Genomic DNA, 25059 nt, shown 5'->3' on the forward strand with positions numbered 1-25059 from the left:
GTCATCCTCTGCTCTCCACAGCATCAAGTGGACATACCTGTTCATTCTTGTCCTTGATTTTTTTTTTACACTGGCCACTCTGCTATAACATATGAACTGCCTGCCTTGGTTCAGGTACTGGGAAGTCTGAAGCTAAAGCCAACCTCTTGCTGGTCTTTTAAAGAGAAAGCTAAAGGTATCCGGTGTTTCTGGAAACAGAGCAACTGAGTTGCTCATTCTAAATCCACGTTACTTGGGTTAATACCAAGCTTCATAAACAACAGTATTTACTAAAAGAAGAACTTTCCCCAAATAAAAATTTTTGTGTTCATTTAATGATTGCTTACCTGGCTATGACTGTCGTTTGATATTTTAAAGAAGCTGCTGGTTTGTGAATTTCATTGTGTGTTCCTGTACACTAGGAGCGACCTGTGCAACTTAAACCAGACTGTCTACTAAGAAAGTTGTGCTTGGAGAAACATTATTAGGCTGCAAATACTGAGTGTTCACCCAATGCCCTGCCCTGTCCTTTTCTCACACTTGGTGAAAGGTGAAGAGTGCCCACAGTCTGTCAAGTTAAGCTACAGATGAGCAGGTGCTACAAGAGGTTTGATCCAGCTTCACACAATGTTGCAGTTCACAGTCCTGCAGGTATTTGTGGTGGCAGCACATACAGCGGAATGAGTTTCCACGCTTAAATGAGCGCTGCCCTCTGCATCCTGTGGAGTTTGTAGGGTTGAGCGAGGCTAGTGGTAAGGTTACAAGGAGCCTGTGTTGCAATACTGCTGATAAGAGGATGCAAGTATCTTGGGGGGGGGGGGGGGTAAGCAAATAAATGTAACTGGTCAGATTTACTGAAACACTTCACATGGCCTAAGCAATCTGTCAGGTGCTTTGTTGTTTCCTCTCTTGTAGTTATACACACAATAGTTTTTGAAAAGATCTTATTACATTCAGTTAACCTGAAGTACATAAGTAGAATACACAGTGAGTCATTCTCAACAAATATTTTTGTCTTGGAAGCTAGAGGAGTGGAGCAGCCTATGAAATGTCACTACTTGAAAAACACTAAGTTTGAGGAGCTGGAAGCTGCATATGACTGCACCCTGAATGTTGGCTCATAGCAAAACCCCAAAAATTTATGAATGAGGGTATTTTGTTTCATAGCTTAAATGGTCAACTCAGTGGTAAGCTGCTGTTTCCTGTACCATACAGCCACTTTGGATTAGGAAAAGTACCAACTCCTGACCTTCAGTAAGTAACAAATTATGCATATTTAATTTTATATACTCTGAAATACTTTATCTGTAATAAAATTTTAATAATACGCTTGAGTGTTTAGGAATGGGGTTTGGGGTGGGTTATTTTGGCTTTCAATAAAGATAAAAGTAGATAAATTACCATGCTGCAGCTTCTGGTTGCTTACACACACACCCCTGATACTGCACTTCCACGAACATACAAAGCTTGCAAAAAGCTGCTGCTGGCACTCACTGGACTTCTGGCAAAAGGGATGGGACAGCCTGGGATGGCAAAAAATGGGTGGAGGCTACTTTCAGCAGCAGCTCTGTTTTATTGCTTGTAGCTCAGTTTTATGCTTGTTTTAAAGTTCTTACAAAGCTACAGTGTAAAGGTGCAAGTAATTCTGTCAGCTGAACTAAAACCAAGGTTACCACTTCCTCCCCTGCGCTGGCGAGAGTGAGTAGGGAACTACTGGCTTGACTTAAGGGTTAAGTGTAGTTGGCTGCCTGCAAAATTTGCAAGTCAAGGGAACACTCAAAGTGGCATCGCTGCAGTCCAGACTTGGATTGAGTTAGCTGCCATGAACCTGAAGGCTCTGATAGAGAGCCAGCAGGCTTGTTGGGCTGTTTTCACTTTGCTGTTGGAGTCTCCATTACACTAAGGTCACATTTATTTCAACTCAATAAAGTAATTTGCTCAAGTTGTGTGGTATCTTAAAATTTGATTTAGGTACTAACCTCTCTAACCTCTTTTCTGTTCTTGGTATGGCATGTTTTGGGTTTTCTGCACAACAAAAACATGCCTAATAATAAGAATATTGTATAAGTAAGATGTAGACTTACAGCAGTATTTTCCATTTGTTTTGAATGTTATATAGAAGAATTGAGACAATGAATCTGCAGCTACTGGTAATGGTCAACTAACAGCAAAGTGCTGCAGCAATAGAAAGGAAAAATGAAAAAAGAAGTAAGAGCTCCAGGTTTGTGGTGCCCGTGGTCTTTTTTCAGCAGACACAGAAGTAGGAAGAAGATAGAATCATTTCTGTCTGTCTGTAGTTTATTTTGCACGTTATTTTCCATGAAGGCAGCTGTATGTACAGCTGATTCATACTGTGTATTTACACAGTATAATTTAGTACTGAATTTGTTAGCCTTGTATTTGTGCTTTTCTTAGATAGGTGTGTTTAATTTTCGTTATGAAAATGGATTCTCTGTTGATTTCATAAGCATGCAAATAGTTTTGCATTTTTATGAGCTCTTCTGTTCAAACAACTTGGTCAAAAGTGCTTTCATTATGAAATGTACCCCTGCAGGGAAGAGGAACAACTGGAAGGTGAAACTGGGCTTGCTGTTCTTCAATAAAAAGCAGGGTGAGAAAGTGGGAGCTGGAACAGGGAGCAAGCAAAATTATGCCTTAGAAAACCATGGAGAGCATCCTGCTTGTCCGTACTTAGTCTGGCTTGCTTGTTCATGGATTACCCCTTATCCTTGCTGTTCCAGTTCATAGAAGAGAAGCTGTACATGTATTTCAGTGTTTCACTGAGGCTCAGTGTTTCAGGCATGTTTTTTCTTGCATGCCTTTAAATAACAATACCTATGCAGTATGTGTTACAGTTCCATAAAACTCAACTGAAAAAAGAGAGCATGCTAAACAGTCTGGCAATTTTAGTCTAACATAACTGAAGATAAAAACTTGTTCTAGCCATGAGCAGAGTTCAGGTTATTTGAATGCTCGGAGGTGGTTTGAGGAAAGATAATAACATACACAGAACAGTCAGTAATAAGTGTAAGACTCTTTCCAGATCACACTACCTAATGAAAAACATCAGATGGTGCCCAGCCTGTAGTCTTTCTCCCCTCCTTCCCCAACGTAAAGATACGTTACTCGGTTAAAACATCCGCCCACCTAAAATGTTACTCTTGTTGGGAAATAATCCTCATTTAACCTGGACCCAATCAGTCTGAACAGCAGTGTGAAGAAAGAGATGAGCAAGCAGTGGCAGTTGGCAGAGGCAGCAGGGTTCATGTAAAGAGGAACAGGACTTTGGGGAAACCATCTGTCTGTTACCTGAATACCCACGTCACTGCGGGTGGATCATCATTTCTGGAATATATGCCTGAAAATAAGATACAAACATTGCTTGTGTGTATGCTAACACTACTTTATACCTAAAGTATGAGATTTGAGGACCACACTGACTGCTTTAGCCCTTGTTTTCCTACCTCTCTGAGTGGTGGTCCATGGATGCAAATAGCGGACATTGGATGCAAATGTATTGGGGGGGGTGATCTTATTCTCTGAAAGGCCGTAGCGGGGTAAGGTTTCTGTTGGCTGTTTCTCTAAGGTAATTCATAGGTGTTCCTCAGACAGACAAAACAGTTTAATAAATTTGTTACCTATTACCTCTTGGTTTCTAAGTTTACCTTTCCTTAAAAAGCTGAAAATGAAAAATATTTTCATAACTTGGGATAGCATTAAGTAGATTTACCTTTAAGAAAGGTAAGCTCTGAATACTGGATTGCTGAAGCTTTAGACTCGAGGCTATTAAAAGCAGTCCGGTGTCATAATGCTGGTTTTAACCAAGAGTAAATTTAAAAACTTTTTGTCAGGCACAGTGGTAGCATGTTACATCATTCAAACATCCGCAGGCACTCAGAACACAGAATTTAGGTGAAAATTGAGAATGTTAATGAGTTTCTAGTGGTATCCCCTGACCTCAAGTACACGATCAGCCTGTTCCGTGTTCTCAAGTCGCAGGTAATGTTTTGCAATTGTACAGACAGTTCTGACAACAAACAGCTGACAAAGCTCATATTACCAATCCAGGAAAATGTTGGATTGAATGGGCTGTTTGGCTATGTTTATAACCTAAGAGATGTCTGGAATTTTCACTATTTAATGTTTTCCTTTTTTAGATTTTTCATTAATTTATTGATGTGTTTACCTAGAAACATTTGAATTGCAGTTGTATTAAAGGTAAAGAATGACTTGGTTTTTTGTGTGTTAGTGAGCAGTAAGACTGACAATAACTAGGGAGTGGGCACTTAAATAACCCTTACTAAGACCTTCCAACAGGGAACTTTGTCCTAACATCACTATAACGATAATTATAGTGCAGATAGATTTGGAGTAGGGACTGTATTTTTAAGTTGAAAATGGAAACATTTTTTGTCAATGTTAGCTTTTTGACTTTATCACTGCATTTGTTAAAAAATTAAATCATATCTTTCTTCATTACTAACCCTAAATTGCTGTTGTGATACACAGTGTCATACTGAGGATTTTTTGTCCCTTTTTCAGAGCAAAAAAGTTCCTAAAAATAAGTTGAAAGAATTGGCAACAGCGTCAGTTTCCTCTTCGTGCTTCCTTCAAAATTTAAGTCTAAGACCACTTCATGGTCTGTTTAGTCTAGTGCTGTACACTTTCTTTTTCTGCAATTCCTACCGTGACTCCTGCTTCATTTATAGTAAAGGTGATCTAGTTACCTAAATAGCAAGTTGTGCCATCAAGCTGCTTCAGTTTCAGCTGTATGGTTTGCTGCAGAGAGTCACACATGCTTTTTTTTAACGTCTTCTGAGCTGGCAGGGCTCGAACAAATGCCCTTCAGGAAGCTCTGTGGCTGCGCTAGTGCATAGTGTCCTGCACTAGTATGTTTTGCTGAGGGGTAGGATGGATTAGCACAGGCACAGCTGTGGTTATATGGTTATGCACCTCCCTGGCCAGAGCCAACTGGCTCTGTGCTGTCTCCGCTTCCAGCTCCGGCTTTGGGCATGTGATGCTGTGATGCAGTGCTCTGAGTATGGCCTCTGCTGCTTTGCAAAAAGCTACCTGGATGTTCTGGACTAAGAACATCAAAAGCTGCCTGTCTCTGAAATTGTACACCTGAAACAAGCATGTTGCTGTCTGCGAGTAAGAAGTGTGATAAATGTGCATACACATGTATTGGGGGGTGGTAAAGTTCAAAATCACGCTGTTTAAAAATGTCTCAGAGGTCTTTTTTTCTTCCCCTTTTTTGTTTTAACTTCTCTAGGAATTGTGCTAGTTTCTACCCTCTTCTCCTGTCTTAGTATTTAGGTTCGGACTGCCTTTGTGTTATTTTTCTGTTTTGGCGGTGTTACACTGCTGAGAAGACTGTACAAATCGTGTTTAGAGCTGTTAAATCTAAAAACCTGAATATCCACAGTGCCTTGGAGAAAGCGTACTGAAATTTGCTTGGTCATCTCACTGCCTCTGTGAAGTGCAGATAAAATCAAAAACCTGTTACGATACAGTAAATCAGTAAGATTGCCTTCCATGGTAGAAAGTGCCATCACCGCTGTTACCTCCCTTGCTGACGGGTGAAATCCCCAGCTTCTCTGAGTGAATTGGTATAGGCTGCATTGTTTTATTATTCATGTACAACTCATCCCCAGCCTGTACCTCCAGGTCTTCCTTGTAAAAATTAGTACTTGAGTTGCCAAATAATGTTATTAAAAGAAATGTACCCTAGAGATATCTCAGTCGTGATACAGCATGTGAAAGTAGCAGAAAGCAAGTTCACGCACAGAAAGTTCAAAGTGAGCGGAAAGTTGCAGTATGAAGTTCTGTCTTAGGAAAATGTTTATCTGGGAATTCCAGGTGTGGATCTAGAGATGACTGATACCTAGAACTGATCCCGGTATGTTTGGCTAGAAGGTGATAGGATAGGTTCACCATGAGCCAAGTAATAGACTATGCTAAAATTTTGCATTAGAACCACAATGAAATTCAGTCCCTTAAACTGACAAAAGACATCATCACTTTTTTACTGGAAAAAAACCTGTGATTGTGCAAAAGATTAAAATGTTTGCTCCTAATGCTTTTAACTTTACTGACTCTCAAACCATTTTCCTCTGCAGCTTAACTAGTTACACAATGGAAATGAAAAACAGAGATGACTCATGCTTGAAATCTCAAGGGCTGCTGTCTCAGATGACCATGGGTGGGAACGGTTTTCTTGAACTTGTATTTTTAAGTGCCCACTCAGTCATCTGTATGTCAGGACATCTGCAAGGACGGAGTTTCTTCCAATTGCAAATAAGAAAGCCTAATTCTTTTTGCTTAGTCACAAAAAAGGGAGGAATTTGCATTTGCACATGAGCTCCTAAGAGAAAAGGGAAAGTGTGTTTCAGGACTCTGGTGTTACCCTTGTTGACTGTCCCCACAGAATTTTGAAAAACCTGTAAGAACTTTAGAAAAATCCCTCCCCAGCCTGCAGTGCACTTCTTGATAGGTAATGCAGTCCTTTAATGAGGAGGAACACAGACTTCTGTCTTCCCCCTGCTCCTCCCCCCCCCCCCTTTTTTTTTAAAGTATGTAATTAATTTCACTACCTAAATTATTACCAGTGTCTGAGTAGAAATCAACCTAATGCCACCAATGAGAGACAACAGAGTTTTTGAAAAGCAATAAAGGTAAATACAAAATTGTGGCAGAATTTCTTTTTAAAATGGAAGTTGAAGAGACAATCAGGTTTTCTGAAGTAATACAGAATTACATGTAGAACTTCAGTCTGCTGAATTACTCAACAGTTGCTGTTGGCAAGACCTTTGAAAAGAAGTTTATAATCTGTCAGGGTAACTACAGTAAAAGGGAGAAGCTGTTGTAGTCCATTATTGTGTCTGGATTTCAATCGAATGCAGAAGGTTAATGTTCCTGGACTGTCTCAATAGAGCATTAAGAAGGATTATGATGATCTCTGTCATTACACTGCGTGTTTGCCTGCCAGACTGGACTTGTGTTCATGCACTTTTAACATTTTACTGTTTGAGTTGCTCCTTTCTCAAAAAGGTTATTACAGAGCAACGCTGATAGATGTCAGGAAATTTATAAAGGAAGTAGCTTTTAATGACTAGCTCTTCTGTGTTCATGTTGCTAAGCTTTGGTCAGATGAATCTATTAGCTGAATCCTATTAAAAAAGAATGGTTTGGTGTTTACTTTCTCTTAACTTTTGTTCTTATGTAGTAACAGATTCATGTTACTATTTTATATTGGGCAATGCAGTTTTGCTTTTAAGTAATTCTAATGCGTCATCACAAGAGTACATACAATTCCTCCTAGGTCGTGCTGTACAGCTGTTTGGTAATGCACCAGATTTAAGGCCAGGAAATAAGTGTTAGTATTTAATCTATGCAGCTAGGGTAACGTCATTAATGAATTTTCTGCCTTGTTCAGTAAAACATCATTAACGTTTGTCCAGCCCTAATTCTGTGATTTGACCAGAGTCTGAACTTGAATGCCTGCGCTCCAAGAACTGGTGAAGCAGTTGCATCTAACAGGCATAAGCATAAATACATTCTCTCTGGATAAATTCTGAAAAAAATTTATCTAGGGAGATTATTTCCTGTACTTCTTCATCTTTACTTGCAAAACGAAAAGCACTCGATATCCTGATTTCCTTATGTTGGGAAAGGATGTTGTTGAAATGATTGTCGTAAGCATGGGATAATAACATGAGAGGAGATGAGCAGCTAATTCTTAAACAACCGTATGTTGTGCATATGTTCCTAATACTGATGATAACTTGCAAACAGATAAAAATGAATGCTCAGTAGGCTCAGGGAAGCACCTAGCAATTAGAAGCAAAATGTTAGTTAGAAAGTACGAGCGTAACCTCTGTATCTGCAGTACCCACATCACACATCGTGAATATTACAGGCACAGAAATATTACATCTAACTTTGAAGACTGTAAAACATTGTACATCAGTTATTTACTTTTCTTGTGCCCTGAAAATGCAGGGAAAACAGAGGTTTTAATTTTTGTGTTAAGAAACCCATCTTCAGGTAAAGTCCTGCCTTATGTCAGCTGTGTTCCAGTTAAGACAGAAGCAGCATCTAAACTGTCTGCTCGTTGCTGAGATGAAATGGTGGCGTAGCTTAAGAAATTACCTGAAAGAACTAAATTCTGTGGGTGTTACTAGTCCCTTTCAATGCAAAGGAAAATTTTTAAATTTAGAAACACCACAGAACATTATGCCAGTTTTCAGATGCTTGTATTACACACACACACACACACACAAAACGATGGAGGGAATGCCGTAAAGTTCTGTGTGGTCTCACTTTTGCTTTTGCATTGTTTTACTTTCCCCTTTCCTAGCTGAACTGCCTTCCCCCCCTTCCTCCCCCCTGTAACTGGTATCTTCAATCATATTTCCAAGTTAGAATCACCCTTATAAATGAAAATTGTAAACATAATCTGGTTATAAAAATTAGGTTTAAATGCTTTCTTGTATTTATGTATTATTCTAGAAGGCTGCACAAACAGTACGTGATGCAGACCTACACAGAATAGTCTGGAAGTTCAGTATTTATTTTTTTTTAACCTGTTTCATTTTTAATGCCTAAAAATAAAACAGAAGAAGAGGGGAATTGATCTCCAGTCTGTAGTTTCAAACCGATACAGGGTAGGTGAAAGCAGAGCTCTTCTATTGTTAATACGCTCCAAAAGAGCAGGTGTAATAACAGGCTTTGGAATTATCTGCAGTTGCCTAAAATAAGAGAACATTTTCAAAAAGCTTGAACTTACCAAGCCTGTACTCAAAGGAGGCATGATTTTCATGTGGGGAAGCAGAAGAGAACCCTGTTTTTGTAATTTATGGAACTGGTTTTGGTATAAATTGTATGTATTAGAGGATTATTTGACTCGAGGTATCACATTTGTCAAGGCCAATGCTTGCAGGCAAGAAAAACCTTACGGGAGATGCAGCAAATAGGGCTTTTTATTTGTAGGTCTCAAATGGATTTGATCTTTTAGACTGTACAATTCAACAGTCTTAGGCGAGGCCACTAGTTTAGTAAACTGCTTTGCAAAAATACAGCAGAGAAAGAGGCAAAAAATTAAAAGATGATAACTTAAACCTCACTCGTTGGATCATCAGAGCCACGTCAGTCACAACCTTTCCATTGCAGAATGGTTGTGTAGCTGAACACAGAACTAAGTAGTTTATCCGTTTTGTATTACATGTGGGAAGAAAGACATTCATACTTGGCTGTTTACGTAGCTTTTGCTGGAGAACTTCCACGGCCACGCATCCGCCACAGTTTGTCCTTGAGCACACTGCTTCCCTTTCCATGTGCTGGTGTGAAAAGGCTGGGTGGAAACGGCACAGTTGCTATCTCTGCCCTTGAAACATCGGCGTGAGTAACATTTGCCATAATGCCTGATGAAATTGGGGCACATGTTGAGGAGATCAGGCTGAAATACTTCTTTATTAATACAGAAGATACATCTTTCTTTTTAATTTTTGTGCCCTTTGTCCAAGTATATTTTGTAGATGTTGGAGGAGTTTTGAGGCAGTACCAGTATTTTTCAGTTGCAGATTTTCTCCTTTTCCATCCTTTTCTGAACTACGGGCTGTCCAAGCCACCAGTCTTGACCACGTTCATTAACCAAAGTGCCAAGGACACAAAAGGATGCCTCTCACTTACTTCCTTTACCACAAACGTGTTGGAACAGCTGAGTTTGCCACTAGTTGCAGTGACTGCTAGCATTACAGCTTGGATCGACTTGAAATCTTGCATGTCCTGCGTTTTTGATCAGAGCAGCACATAACCAGTACGGATTGCGTTGTGGTTGGGCTTGGGAGGGAGGCAGGTTGGGACGAATGAGCCTCGGGTACTTGCCGTGCAGAGGCTGGAGGAGCAGGTCCAGAGGAAATCCTCCCCCAGTTCAGTGTATGCTCCGTGGGTGGTTTTCAGTTGTGGAATCTTGTCTTGGCCTTTTCTATTTTCTGCCTTTAGGGCACACAAACAACTCTTACCCTCTCACCAAACATCTGCTTGCCCTTACCTTACAAGATTAGGAGAGAGTTTCACACCAGTCTGTTAGATAATGGAGAAATACTGGGTAAGTGTGGCTGGTCTGGTTTCCATTACAGTAGTTGTTGCAGCAATATATGTATGACACTTGCGACTTACAAATTGATTTTTTTCTTTTATTTTTTTGCTTAAGTGCATCTATGTTCTGAGGTAGTAAAACAGAAGTAGTGATGAATATAAAAGACAGCAATAAGATTTTTCTTGAAACCAAAAATAAATCTGATCTTTGTTTAGTAGCTAAGTAAAACATTGTATTGACTACTTTTTTCTTTTTAGGCAGCAGTAAGAGAAACAACATTTCCTAATACTACTTGTGGCTTTGCTATTTCAGATATAATGTATATAATTAAACAGAGACCCTCAACTTATATCAGGATCTACTGTAACCGACTGTCCCCTCTCCTTGTTTGCTGGGACATAGGTACTAGTCTTTACACTGCTCATACTAAGCTCTCAAACACTCAGGCTTTGGGCTACTACTATTGCATTGATAGAGCATGGAAGTACTTCCGAAACCTGCTGGTGTTTCATCAGTTACCTCTGGAGTTCTCATTGTCCTCAGACATACAAAAGGAAAATATGTAGAAATCTGCCTGTGAGAAAGGAACAAAAATTGGACTTCATGTACTTTTTTTTTCTACCATGAGTAACTTGCATTAATATGGGCAGAGTTTGTTTTCATAAAAACACTGACATGATGTAAAAACTGAATCATTTCCCTTAGTTTTTATTCTTTCAACCTTTCTAACCCAGAAGAGTTGTCATTAGCCACAAGATTCTTCCGACTTGTATTGCTATTTAATCACAATCTTCTCATCTGTAGAAATGTTCTTTTGTTATTGTGTGTGACAGGTATAAATCTGGAAATCAAAATGTGTAGACAGCCTGATAGTATGCACTCGGTTGTTTATTGTGTTTAAACTTGCTGCATCTTCCTGGAAATCTGATATTTCTCAGGTTTTCTGTAATTTCTTTGTGAAATCCTAGCCTCCTTCAGTTGTAGCACTGGAACAAATTCAAGGCTACTAAATACTGATTAAATTCCTTTCTAAAAACTGACTGTAATTAATAACCTATGTAACTAATAACCACATTATTCAGGTCAACTCACATCTTTCACTGCGTAGAACCACCTTTCCACTTACAGATGATGAGTGCTTACTGTGGTTTGCAAAATGTTTAGATCTGCCTGAATGCTAGAGAAGTTGCAGAAATAGTTGTTACTTATTCATACTGGGTTGTTTTAGAAGATTTCAGGGCTTCCTGAAAGGAACCCTGAGGACTCACACTAAAGCCAGAACTGTGTCTCCGTGTGAAGTTGGTGAGAGTTTGGTTGCAGGGGAATCAGGACTTCCTCTGGTGGTTTTTTTTTTTTAAGTAAACAACTTCTTGCTTTGGAGATTCCAGGTTTTCTTCATAAACTAGAATACTACCCTTTTTCCTGTCTAACATCATCTTTGTTACTGGAAAACTTTCCTAACACAATGAAACGATGCTTTAAAAGTTGCATTTAATGTTTGAAGTAGATAAAGAAGTATGTTTTCTTCTAATCGTGCTATTGCATAGTACACTGGGTCCCTGGCAAGCTTTTTGACACAAGAGGAAGGACAATAAACACTGTTATTCGTGTACTTTCAGTATTAAACATTTACAGTGCTTTGGGCTTGGGCTAATTAAAGCCTTTCTTAGCAAAGAAAATAATTTGTTGCCTTATTAAAATTAAACTGCATATGATAAAATGTCTATGTACAGGTAATTTAGGCTTTGAGTTACACTAAGAAATTCTAATAGTGTGTGCAAATGCTGGATAAGTTGATTCTGTTCTGTTTGAGTAGTTAAATGGAGAGAAGATTAGGGCATTTCCCCCTCTGTGAATAGCTGCTTCCAGAGGCATAAAGCTTTTCCCTGTTCCCCACACATGCTTTTGCCCTTACGTAGTCCAGGAAGCTTTTGTGACTACTTAAAAGCTATTTTCTTACATTAAAAAAAAAAATAGTTGCCAGTTGTTTCTTAAATTTTCAGTGAAATTAATGAAAAATTATGAAGAGAGGAGTGTCTTTCCTGTTCTAGAACCTGTGCTCTGATTTCAGCCTGTGTTGTGTGGCCCTGGCTGCAGGATGAGAGTAGAACGTTGCATATTACCTGTGTCTGAAGCTTTTAATTGAGGATATCAAAGTCAGATTATACTCAGAGAGCATCTCTCCCATCTGTGACAGCCAGTAAAGTACAGTCTCAGCGCTTGTATCAGCATTCACATTGGTTATTTGTGTTCTGTAGTAAGCTTGGACTGTAGAATTTTTGTAAACTCCCAGCATATAACATAGTAATAAGGAAAATATTTACCTCGTGAATGAGTTTGTAATACAAACGCTGTAACAGATCGTTGCAAACGATAAAGAAATTCTAGTCTAAAGAGTTACCATTTCAAAATTGCTGGAAGCTTATTCCCCTGAGGAAAATCCTTTGGAGATGCTGAAGACAGTTACCTAGGGGAGAAACTACGTCTAGTTTGGTTTGGTTTGGTTTGGTTTTTTCTAGACTGTAGCCATGCCTGACGCACAGTGATGGCTGCTGCTGGGACCGTGCATTTCCTACACTAAGAACTGGAAGCTCTCTATTTCCAAAATAGAGAGATAAGCATCTAAATAGGCTAGTTACATTGCACAATTAAGAGAGGTAACATATTCTAAATATTCTAATATTATATAACAGGTTTATTTTGATACAGTGACATTTCTTATGAGTGCTAAGTTTTCTTTTATTTGTGAGGAAAGAGGAAGTTTACTGAGAATGTAAATGTTGTACTTTTAGTAATATATACTTGGCTTGCCTTGAAGATTTCCTTGATGGTACATCAATGTGAACACTGCATCTCATTGTTTCTCTCGAAGTCTTAATTAATTAAGAGATTGAAGGGATAAGGTATAGTCTAAGTAGCTAAGTTTGGCTTCTGCCCAAGTGGAATTGATATGAAGGTACATTTGCAAGTTCAGTATGTCAGTCTGTTACGCATTATATTTAAAATATGGTATTATTTGGCATGAGTTTGGGATGGTCCTGTTGTGGATGAAGACCTTCTACAGCTGCATGCAAGTGCCAGTAACACTAAAAACATTATGGGGCCTCTTATTTATTTCATATTTCAAGAGAAAATATTTGTAGGGGAATTTCATAAGGGATATTTAACACTGCTTCTGTCTGTGAAAACCGGTATCTTGATTGAAATCTTAGACTTATGGGGAAGGCTAATAAAATATAACTAGTTAAACATCATTTAAAAGCTTTCTGTCTGTAAAGCCAAGTGGTCCAAGAGAACGATCATGCACTAGACGTTTTGAAGCCATATCCGTATAGTTACATATAGGCGTCTTTTTTTTCACTTGTCATGGGACCAGTGAAGCCTTGCAGCCTACATAACCATGCTTTTGTTCTGTAAACGCTCCTCTTCCCTCAACACCCAAACGATGCTTCATGTTCCTTATGACTCTTTGGACAGTGTGTGCTACAGATAGCCTCGAGTTAAAGTTTCTGCTGGTAACTCATCCGTCCAAGAATGATAAAAGTCTTGTTGCTTCTGCCCCGAGACAGAAGGACAGACCAACGGATCATAGGGAATCTGAAAGTCTTTTCTCTTGGCATTTTTTTTTTTTTTAATTACAGTAAGCTTCTGTTCATAGCTTTACATGTTTAAACAGGGGAGGGAGGTTGGGCTTCATCTTTATACACTGTAATTTGCAAGCTTCACCTTTTCCAATAATATCATTGCTCTCCTCTTGTATCGATAGTTTGTGCCTCCTTTGTCTAAATTCATAGGCTGCTCTTCTTTAGGAGCATTAAGGTAGAAATTCTAAAGATTCCTCCTTTCTGCAAGGTAAAAAAAAAATCCCAACTTCTAATACTTGTCTTTTTTTTCCTATTTTAATATAGATCTAAACAACACTGAAAAAAACTCAGTCATACCCATCAGATACCTTGTGAGTATACTTCTCTGTGTGTGTGTGCATGTGTCAGTTTTTATATGAACATGTTCAAAGGAAAAAGTCAAGTTTGTCTTTTTGGGACCTGCTGTAATGTCTGTTAAGAACTACAACTGATTTTTGTCAAGGTAGCTAATCTGTACACATTTGTGGTAATTTAAAATGTTTTGAAGTTACCTGTTTTTTTAAACACTTCTTAAAGTATTTCAAACGAATCTGAAATTTCAAAATACAGGAAATGCAACCTTTTAACTTTTGCTAATGTGAACATTAGCATAACTTGGCTGCAAGTTTACAAAGTGGGTTTATACGCATATTTGAAATTCAAATGTTAAAAGTGATTTCAACAGGGTGCCAGTTTTAGGGCAAAACATGCTTTCCCAAAAAGACCTTTTTATCATTACTTTGTTACTTCAGGTAGTATTTTGAACATTCTGATGAGGTTTGTTAGCGTGTTAGAAAGTTGTTCCAGTAAACTGTAAAAGTTCTTAAGTTAGTGTTCAACACAGAATTGAAGTTTGTTGCTTAGTCAGTTGCTTGAAGATCATCTCAGGTATAAAAGCACACGTTTCATCACACAGAAATGATTACTAGATAACATCAGTAGGATGTAATTTTTCAAACACAGTCCTCTTCACACACAGTCTTGCAATCCATTCTGCAACCTAGTTCCGTTTTAAAGACTCAGTATTGATAATCAGTAATAAAATATGAATTTGATATCGTGAAATAATTCTTTAAATCATGACAGTACTGCTATAATTTATTGTATTATTTGCATCTTATTGGGGCTTAGATGACAAGAGGAGCAGGTCCCAATCCTTTTAGATACGGTAAAAAAAAAAAAGGGACAGCTCTTACCCCAGAGACTTCAGTTCACTACTGCCTGGGTGCAATAAGCAAAAGTGGAAAATACCAGTGGAAAAATGAGATAATTGCAATAAGTACATATTAATAGATACCATTAGTCAATACAGATTTCATTAGAAAGTAGTAAGGAATTCAGTATGTGAAAATATGATTTTCAGTTCTTTGTTGTACTAACATGTACACAGAAAATACTCTGAAAATTTTATGATTTTTCAGTGTTATACAGTGTTATAAGTCCTAAACTGCTTAAATATGTTATAAAATTAACATACAGGAGATTAAATTAAATGGAGAAGTTAATTTCTTTTTATAGTATGGGTCAGCCCAGAACACTGGCTAAAAAATTTAAGTAAATACGAGCCCATTACTCTCCTCCCCTTCTAAATTAGATCTCTGTTATTAGCGAGTATTTTTTTTTACCAGCAGGACTACTGAAAAAGGTACTACTCAGCCTGAATAAAAGCTGTAGTAACTGTCTCATTATATTAGATTGTTTGCATTAGTCCAACAAAGTCTGCTTTTTATCCAAGTCATCGTGTCTGGTCATATGTTTTTTTGTTGGGAAGTGAGTAGCGGGGTGAGTTCTCCGTGGGTTTATTTTAACATGTAGCATCATGGCTCATCGGCATGCACCGAGGTTTTCTTACTGTAATCTTAGCACTATGGCTGGCTTTTGTTTTAAATACAGCTTAACTTCTGCTTTTGGAGCACTGAATTAACTGGAATGAAAATACCATACAAATTTGTAATATAAAGCAGTAAACCTTCATTTTAGAGAACTGGAGCTTAGGGAAGTGAAATGATTGTTCTTCTGCTGAGGTTTGTCTGTTTGCTGAACCCTTGATGATGATGAGGTTAACTAGAGCAGAATCACAGAATCATTTAGGTTGCAAAAGACTTCTGAGATCATCAAGTCCAACTGTTAACCCAGGGCTGCCAAGTCCATCACTATACCGTGTCCCTAAGCACCGTGCATCCATGTGTATTTTAAACACTTCCAGGGATGGTGATTCCACCACCTCCCTGGGCAGCCTGTCCCAGTGCGTGACCACCCTTTCAGTGAAGACATTTTTCCTAAAATTAATAAAATGATAGAATAAGCATATACATTTTGAAAACAACATAACACTCACTTTTTATTAAAAAGAATATGCAGAATACTCTTTTTTTTTTTTCCCTGAACAAGTCTGAGCTTAGTTTAGTGTATTATTCTGTCATTCAATGGTAATTTTACTCTATAGAATTAATTAAAAAAAATAATGTGGTGATCATGTTATTTCAAGTATCTGCAGATCTTTTAATCTTACATTACAATAACTGTTGATACTGGCTACATCACAACTGCAGATGTTGGAATTCTTACTTAAAAACCCAACAGCCTATTAATAAATTTCTGTTAATGCTGTGAGTAGCAGTTGTCTTATTTAACCTGAACTGTTAATTGTAGCCCCTCTTAGCACCTGAGGGTGCCAAATATGTGCACAGAAGTACATTTTGAGGTATACCCACTTTCTTTTAATTCCCGATAGAGCTGTGAACATTCTCTGGCTCTCTTGAGTTCTGCTTGTCAGATTCTGTCCATGAAAGACTGGGCTTTGCCATAAGCTAGTCGGTGCTACTCACTCCCCTACATGTCTGAGGTGCTGCTCCTTTGTTAGTGCACCTGTGCTTTTACTGTTCCTGCTGTGTGCATTGCTCATGATGTGTTTGCATGCCATCAGGATGAAGATAAGAACCAGTATTTTTCAGGTGCCGTTGCAGAGCAGTGGGCTAGCCACAGCTGTGGCTTGCTGTGATGCTTTTGCTTTTTTCCCCACTCAGCTTCGGTCTTTATTCAGGCCCAGTTCTTAATGAGGGAAGATTTCTGACATGGAGACAAAATTTTGCCAAATTGTGCTTCGTTTTGAGTTGGATTAAATTGGTCAAATTGGATTTCAGTTTCCATACCTGGAGTTTTGAAATGCATATATCAAATTAGTTGTTGGAGGGGAAAAGCAAAGCTGTGTAATCCCTTTCCGAGTGTCTGATATTCATAGTTGAAAAGTAATAGATTAGAAATTCAGTTAATAAGAGGCAAAATTAGTAAATCAGGTTTTGAATATTATATAGTTTTTTGATTACAACATGTAGACTCAGTATCAAGATACATTTTAATCTGAGTATAAATCGATGTAATATTCTGAAAAGCAGTAATCTACTGTATCTTTTCTCTGTAGTACAAATATTTAGGGGGAAAACAACTGTTGACCTTTCCCATAATTAAGCAATTGTAGCGTTACTCAAGTAGCTTAAACACAATATTATGATGTGAAGGACAGACTTCGTCTCAACAGCCCTGAACTATTCAAACAGAGATAGGGGGGAAGAGTCTTTGAAAAGTAAATATTTGTGGATGCAGCAAACAAGTACGGAAAAGATGCATCCTCTTTTGTCTTCAGAGCAGTACGCTGCTGCACCATGTAGTGTATGTGCCTCAAATCAGTTACTTCAGTCTCCTTTGTCTTGATGCATTTGAAGTGAACTCTTAGAAGGACTAAAACTAATGGATTGACTGCAATAGTACTAATTTAATTCTTTTTTCTTTTTTTTTTTTTTTTCTCTGCTCCCTGCTTGGCTCTGGTCTTCACCCACAGGTGTCCACTGTTGGCTCTCAAAGGTTACTAAAATTTTAGCAGCTGCTCTGAAAAAGAACAACCTAAGCTTCACTTACTGTCGTTTCTTCCTACGCCATACTGCACTGCTGCTTTGCTCTTGCCTGCTTCAGAACACAATAAGAGATTGTCTTTTTTTAAATACCTGCAATGAAACTTAGGCTAGAAGTATGTGCCATTCTCTTGCTGCCTGTGTACTTGTTAATATCTGTGTACAGTATGCTTGTATTTATTCCATGGTATTTTCTTACCAATGCTAAGAAGAAAAAGGCTATGGCAAAACGTTTAAAAGCTAAACCCATCTCGGACAAACCTGGGAGCCCCTACCGTTCTGTCACTCATCTTGACTCACTAGCAAACATAAACATTCCTGGAGCAGACACGTTGGACAAGTTGTTTGACCATGCTTTAGCAAAATTTGGGAAGAAGGACTGTCTCGGGACCAGAGAAATACTGAGTGAAGAAAATGAAATGCAACCAAATGGAAAAGTGTTCAAAAAGGTAAAACTTAATTCTTACTTGGTTTTGAGCTGCTTTGCATCAGCCTCAACAATGGAAGTCTCCTTAGAGGTCTTCCTTAATTATCACCTTATGATATGAAACATCCTTTTAATGCTTGTTAAAGAATAACAGAGTAAAGGACGCACTATTTATTTTACTTCAAGCAAAATGAAAGCAATTTTTTTTCTTTTAATGAACAGCTTACGTGTGTGTGCTTGTGGGGTTATGACCCCAACGCACATAAGCCTGTAGAGTTGTACCAGCAGCTTCTTGTCATCACAATGTGGTTTTTTTCCTCACCAGTTAATTTTAGGAGCGTACAGATGGTTATCCTATGAGGAAGTAAATGAGAAAATGAATCGCTTGGGGAGTGGCCTGACTGCCATGGGACTGACCCCAAAGAGCACTGTTGTCATTTTCTGTGAGACCCGAGCAGAATGGATGATTGTAGCTCTAACCTGCTTCAAGTACAACTTTCCACGTGAGTGCTGAACTTTACTTCTCGTGTATTTTAGAACCCTTTCTCACTACTGGTTTGGTGGTTAAGCATTTTGAATCTGCCAATCCTGTCACTGATGGTATAAGAATTCCATAAACTTACTTTGCCTGTGGTCTGATTCTTAGAAGTGTCCAGTCTACTCTATGCGTTGTGGAGATCCCTAAAATTAACTTGCTCGTACTTTGAGACTATTTTTTCTGATTTTTATTGTAGTAACATGCTAGATGTTAGAATGACAGAACAGTACCATTACTATTAAGATTATTTTAAAAATACTTTGAAGGTGTCAGTAGTTGCATTTCTCCCGCCAAAATGGGGAATGTTTTTATAGTATTTTCTGTCTGTATCCTGACTTAAGCGTCCAAAACATGAAATGGTTATTAGAAGAGAGAAGAATGGTAAAGTAATCAAAATCATATGCTAGTCTGAGAGGTTCTGGTGACATTATTAAGCTGCTAAAGTTGATTGCAATTATGTATATGGGGTTTTCTTTTTTTGAAATGTTATTTAAGCTGACAGAAATCTGTGATCTGACTTAATGCACACAGACTTCTCCAAGAAGTGGCAAAGGTTACTGTGCACTCACATGCCCAGTCCACATACAACACACTAGGACCCGTAGCTTATTTTTGTTGCCGCCTTATGTTTTCACTTGCACTAGGCTGCCCTCCTCTTCTTCCAGTAGTACTAGTAGTAGCTGGCCGTGTGAGAAGGTCATACAGTAGAGTATGGAGACAGGCTGCTAAAGGGCAACAAAAGAAGAGCCGACATTGCTGCTGAAGAGGAGAGGATGGTTAATTTGGTCTCGATCCTCATGTTTTGAGAAGCAGGAAGAATCAGCTATATAACATTACTCTCTTTTTGTCCCTTCCACATGAACGTTAAATTCCTTTAATGATTAATGATCTTTGGAGGTTAGACTTTGAGACAGCAGACAATATTAAAGTAAGATATTTTTTTTCAAGAGAGATGATGGGAAGAGGTGAACCCCTTAGTGCCTGTGAGGCACTTAACAGCATCACTGTAGCCAGGCAGGGTTAAAAATAATCTAGCAACATGAAGAACGTTCTGATTCTCTGCCTTGCCCCCATCAATAATTTCATGGGAGCAAGCAGAGTAGCTGACGCTGCTGAAAGAGCTTCTTGTAGGAGTGCATAGCTTTAAGCTGTGACTGGTGCCCTGAGACCTTTAGTGTCACCTCTCCCCCGAGTTCTGGCTGCAAAGAGAGCTCAGGGCAGAACGCATTCTCAGTTGCTTCCTCTGTGATTGCTTAGTGCATTACTGTTGGGTTTTGGTGGGTATCTTTGTTCTGATGATTTCTTCTATACACTAGAATATTTGTTGGAAGGGACCTACAGCGATCATCTAGTCCAACTGCCTGACCAGTTCAGGGCTGACCAAAAGTTAAAGCACGTTGTTAAGAGCATTGTCCATTTATGCCTGTTACACAGTGACAGGCTTGGGGAATTGACCGAAGGAAACCTGTCACAGTGTCTGACCACCTGATCTGTAAAGAAATGCTTCCTGTACAGCCATCTACCTTGTTCCAGAGGTCTCTTGTGGCATAAAATTCTGATACGGAAAAATTAAAAAGCTGTTTCGTTTCCAAATTAGAAAATTCCCCATGGAGCAGATTTTTTCCCCCTCTCCTCCTGCAGTGCTTTCCAGTAAGCTAAAGCAAGAGCTTTTGCATTTAATATTACTTTAACCTTCTTTTTTCATGTTCTCTCTCCCTCCCCTTACTGTAACAGTTGTTACATTGTATGCCACCCTGGGTGAAGAGGCAGTAACCTATGGTCTCAATGAGTGTGGAGCATCATATCTGGTCACTAGCACAGAACTTCTTGAGAGCAAACTTAAGGTAATTTGTTACCAACCTCACCTGCTACAAGCAATCCTATAATAATTTTACAGTGCATTCGGTGCTGAAAATTCCATTTCTCTCCTATAGACTGCACTGTCACAAGTCTCCTGTCTTAAACATATCATTTATGTGGACAAGAAGACTATCAATAAATTGGAATACCCTGATAATGTGGAGATTCATAGTATGCAGACAGTAGAAGAGCTGGGAGCCAAACCAGAAAACTGTAAGTGAATCACTTCTCAGAGAACGAATCAAGCAACATTAACAGTGAAATAAGACTTAGGTTAAGAGGGATGTGTAGAGAAAAAAAACACACCCCATGCAGGTCTCTAACACAAAGGCAGTGGCAGATTGCCAGTTCACCCTCTGGCTTCTTGTAAATAAATGGAAAATTTGTTTGATCTCTATTTATTGTCCTGCACCTTTGTTAAAGTGTCAGCTGTTTCAGGATAAAACTGTATTTTTCATTTCATAACCAGAATGAATTTTAAGACTCCAACTTTGTTTTAGGAAGTGAACTAGAATGTAGTGCAGCATTCCATTTTCTGCTACTCTTACCTTTTATTCATCCTGTTTTCACTGGTTTTCCTAAGAAAAATGGAGAAAGCACATGAGGCTTTTTTTTTGCTTATTGGCTTGGAAATGTCTTTTTTCCTAACCAATCTGTAGCTAAAAAGCACCTCGGGCTAGAGGAATAACCATTGCATCCCTTTTGACAATGGGCAGCCAGGAGCAACTATAAACATTTGCTTTAAAGAAGGAAAAAAGAACCCTGATCACCTCTTTTCCTTAAATCAGCAGTGTGTGCTCAGCCAGATCTCCTTTCTTGTGAGTTAGAGGAGATAAACTGGCAAAATAGCTTTTTGCAGGGAAGCACACATTTGTTACAACTGTTTATTTTCGATCAGCTTAAGGTAGGCATAGGAACCAGCAGTTACCCTGAGGGCTGCTGGTTTATTGTGGTGGTTTTTCCCTAAAAAAACTGCTTCCCTTGCAGACACTTCTGCTGCCTCTCTAGCTGTGAAAGCCATGAAAGCAAATTATTTTCATCCTAAGAATAAATGCCAAGGGATTAAAACAAAAGTCAAAAGTCAAGTGTTGTAAGCTTGCTGCTTTTCCACTAATTAGCAGCTTAGCTGAGGGAAAGTTTGGTTTTTTTAAAAAAAAAAAAATTCTTAGCTCTACAGCCTTGAGTTTGGAAGAGTAATTGACAGAAAAGCTGATTTGCAGCTTTCTGGGGTTTTTGGTTTTTTTCTCAACCTGTTGTTTCTCTCCAGTACTGTATTTCTCCCCTTCACTGCCCTTGACAGGTTTACTTGGCCTTCAGAAGGCTGCTTCTGCGAAACTTTCAGTCAGCTGTAAGATGTAAGGGCAAAAGAATCACCCAGGTTGTGTAGATGCCCAAATATTGCTCATTCTTTTCAAAATCTGCCTTCCCCTTGAAAACAAGACCACTCCGCTCTTCATCACTGACTTCTTCATCCACCACTGACCACTTAGCAGCACATTGTGCTTGGCCTTGCTGAGGCACCTGTTTCACACTGGTTGATTACATTGTCACATTGATTAATTACAGAAATAACAATTTAGAAAGTATATAAGGATCAATAACCATTTTCCTCCTGCATTTTGTAGCAAGCATTCTGCCAAGCAGACCTGTTCCTACAGACTTGGCTTTAGTAATGTACACCAGTGGCTCTACTGGGAGACCTAAAGGAGTGATGATGATGCATAAAAACTTAATAGCTGGAATGACAGGACAGTGCGAGAGAATACCTGGACTGGGGTAAGAAACACTTAGTTGTCATGTGTACAGGCAGATAAAACAGAACCTCTGAAAGATGGAAGTTAATAGAAGGCCTGTTGCTGGCATTGGGCGTTACCAAATTTCTTGGTTTTATTGTGAGCCTACTACTTTTAATTTATAAGAAGTGTATCTTGTGTTTGTGAATTTACCCTGTGGTTTGAAAAGTATGCCCTTTAGCTCATCTCACGTGCTGTTTCTACATATATTTTTTAAAATTATTATTATTATTACCCTTAGCTTTTAGGTCTGTGATGGATGTTTGCACTCTTGTGCATCAGAAGGTACCGCCAGATAAGGAGGTTCCTCATCTTGTCAAACTTGGGAATTTTTTTTTAATATGTTTTCAAGCAGCTAGAAGCACTTCAGGAAGTATGTCAGAGCCTACCGCTTCCACTGGTCTAGAGACACCACTGTTGGATGGATAGTGCACATGCTGCAGAATCTGCTCAAGTACACTTCACTAAGAGCGGAAAAGTAATAAATTGCACCTTAATGGTAGTAAAACCAACTGCAAATTCCCTCATGTTAACATTTTGAGGAAATTTTTCATGAATGTGGATATGTGTCGCTGCATTCACGAAGGGTTTAATAGCTGGAATAAGCTATGTTGCTGAACTCCTTTTGTGATAGGATATAAACCCAGTTCTGACCTGATGCTGAAAGCTTCTGTTAAGTGACAGCTCTGAGTTTCTTGCTGAGAAATCTCTTGAGAAATTATCTCCTGAAATAAGCCTCAGTACTTCAGTAATCAGCTCTCTTTCTACTAATATATTTTAGAAGGAGATACTGTGATGACTGTCAAGGATTTGTAAACCATTGGTGATTATTTTAAAATAGTGATTTCATCCTTAATTTTGTACGTGGGATGAAATTTCCCACAAGGAGAGGAAAGTGGAACATTAAGAAATCATTGAACTTCCTAGAAAACAAGGCAAATCCTGTAATTTATACCAATTTCCATAAGGTAGGATTTTCCCCACTTCGTTTATAAACTGTGATTTGAAATCACACCCTTCTCGTGTGCAAAATAAGAAGCCTCACTTGTGATCCATCTCTTGCAAACAGTAGCAACTAAGCACACAATAAAACTGTTAGTATTTTCCATCCGCTTGTGCATCATTGTTAATTATAGACAATCCTTTCCTTTCCTAGACCCAAGGATACTTACATTGGTTATTTGCCTTTGGCCCATGTATTAGAATTGACAGCAGAAATTTCTTGCATCACTTACGGCTGCAGGATTGGCTATTCCTCTCCGCTCACACTATCAGATCAGGTGAGGGGCGGGAGGGAAACAAAAGCAAACTTCAGCTTTTGCAGTCTGCGTCCTCCTTGCTTAGCTATCCTCTTTCGCTAAAGAATCGCTGGCGTATACGACACGCTACAGAAACGGTAGTTTTCTTTTCAGAAACGTTCCAGATGAACTACAGCAGCAGTCATACCATAGAATTTTTATTAAAACCTTTACTTTTATGATACTTAGGAAATCTGAAAGAAAACCTAATAAACGTATGTTGCGTTATCCACTGGATATCAGTGTAAAAACAGCTATCGATAGATTAGCTGAACATAAGAGTTTTTGAAGTGATTTTAAGGGTTTGGTCTCACTTTATCAGTTTTTCATCCAGTTACTGTAGATCTTCTATTTAGCCCTTTTTCCATTTAACAATCAAGATACATAAGAGCAAGTTAAGCTGGAAAAGAATGTTCTGTATGTTTTGCTGGTATAGAGGTGGCGTCAGGCAAAAAAAAAACCTCCCAGAGGAAGATGGAGGAAAGCAAGTATTAGAGGGAGGAAGCGAGAGAAAGACATAAAAAGTGGACTTAACCAGGTTGGGCTCGTGAAACATCTAGTATTTTGGTTGAATTTGTTGTTAATCTTACCTACTTTTTCCATCACAATGGGGGAAAAAAGAATTTACACGGGAAATATTTTTTTGAGGGATGGGAAAGAGATTTAAACAAATTACAAGCTGATACAGGTCCCTCTTTTAAGTCCTCTTCTAAAGAGCTGCTTGGTGTTCAGCTTCATAAATGGATATTTTTCCTTGTTACAGTCAAGTAAAATCAAGAAGGGAAGCAAAGGAGACTGCACTGTACTTAAGCCTACACTGATGGCAGCTGTGCCTGTAAGTATGCAGAAGCAGATATGTTTAGAAAAAAAATGATGCTTCCTATCTTGCTAGAAAAATCTATTTAATAACACTTTTTTTTTTTCCCTCTTCACATGTAAGTAACTATCACTAATAGGGAAAAAGCAGAATATAGAAATTGTGGTTGTCACTAGTTGAACTGAGTACTGGTGCTGCAGATAAGCACAAGAATAAACGTGTGCTAAAGCCAAGACCCTTTTTGATCCAAAACTGTAAATACGTTTCACTAGTTACAAGTTTTACCGGGCTACCGATACAACAACAGGATGCAGAAAGTCTTTGATATTCACAGTGTGAAACTTCTTTTTGCACAGGGAGAAAGCCAGGTGGCTTTGGCTAAGATGGTCACCGTAAGGATATCAGTTGCAGAACTCGGCAAGTGAGGCTGCGCTGCCATAGCTGTCGGCGTGCTCAGTCTCAGCTGCTTGTCTCCAAAGTCATTCTTGCTGTTCTTAGGGTGAGCAGGCCATGCTTGGTCTCCTCATGCAAGAAAAAATGATCTGGTGACTGTAACTCCTATCGCTTTTGTAACTTAGGATGGGCTTTGGGTGACCAGGCTTCTGCATTCCACAAGGTCTTAGTGCTGTCTGAAAAATACACAAGAGTTTGCGTCTTTCTAATGCAAAAACCTTCCTCCCGTGTCCTGGGATCACATGGGCTGCTTTTATGATTGTA

The 25059-nt window shown here is 38.7% G+C and overlaps 1 protein-coding gene across 3 annotated transcripts in view; it reads left to right on the forward strand.

The window, feature by feature from the left end:
• Window positions 1-25059, forward strand: part of ACSL4 (acyl-CoA synthetase long chain family member 4) — a 40834-nt gene that overhangs the window by 6214 nt on the left and 9561 nt on the right. Inside the window, exons 3-10 of one of the 3 annotated variants that reach the window (XM_055818066.1) lie at window positions 13987-14033; window positions 17540-18058; window positions 18362-18539; window positions 20309-20418; window positions 20509-20647; window positions 22060-22210; window positions 23384-23507; window positions 24289-24360. In XM_055818066.1, coding sequence (XP_055674041.1) covers window positions 17708-18058; window positions 18362-18539; window positions 20309-20418; window positions 20509-20647; window positions 22060-22210; window positions 23384-23507; window positions 24289-24360 — 1125 coding nt within the window. In that variant the 5' untranslated portion in view covers window positions 13987-14033; window positions 17540-17707. The remainder of the gene's footprint in view (window positions 1-13986; window positions 14034-17539; window positions 18059-18361; window positions 18540-20308; window positions 20419-20508; window positions 20648-22059; window positions 22211-23383; window positions 23508-24288; window positions 24361-25059) is intronic. The other 2 variants (XM_055818067.1, XM_055818068.1) reach the window with 2 other exon arrangements.

Source organism: Falco peregrinus, chromosome 13 (genome assembly GCF_023634155.1).
Source record: "Falco peregrinus isolate bFalPer1 chromosome 13, bFalPer1.pri, whole genome shotgun sequence".
In the NCBI taxonomy this organism is placed as follows: Eukaryota; Metazoa; Chordata; class Aves; order Falconiformes; family Falconidae; genus Falco; species Falco peregrinus.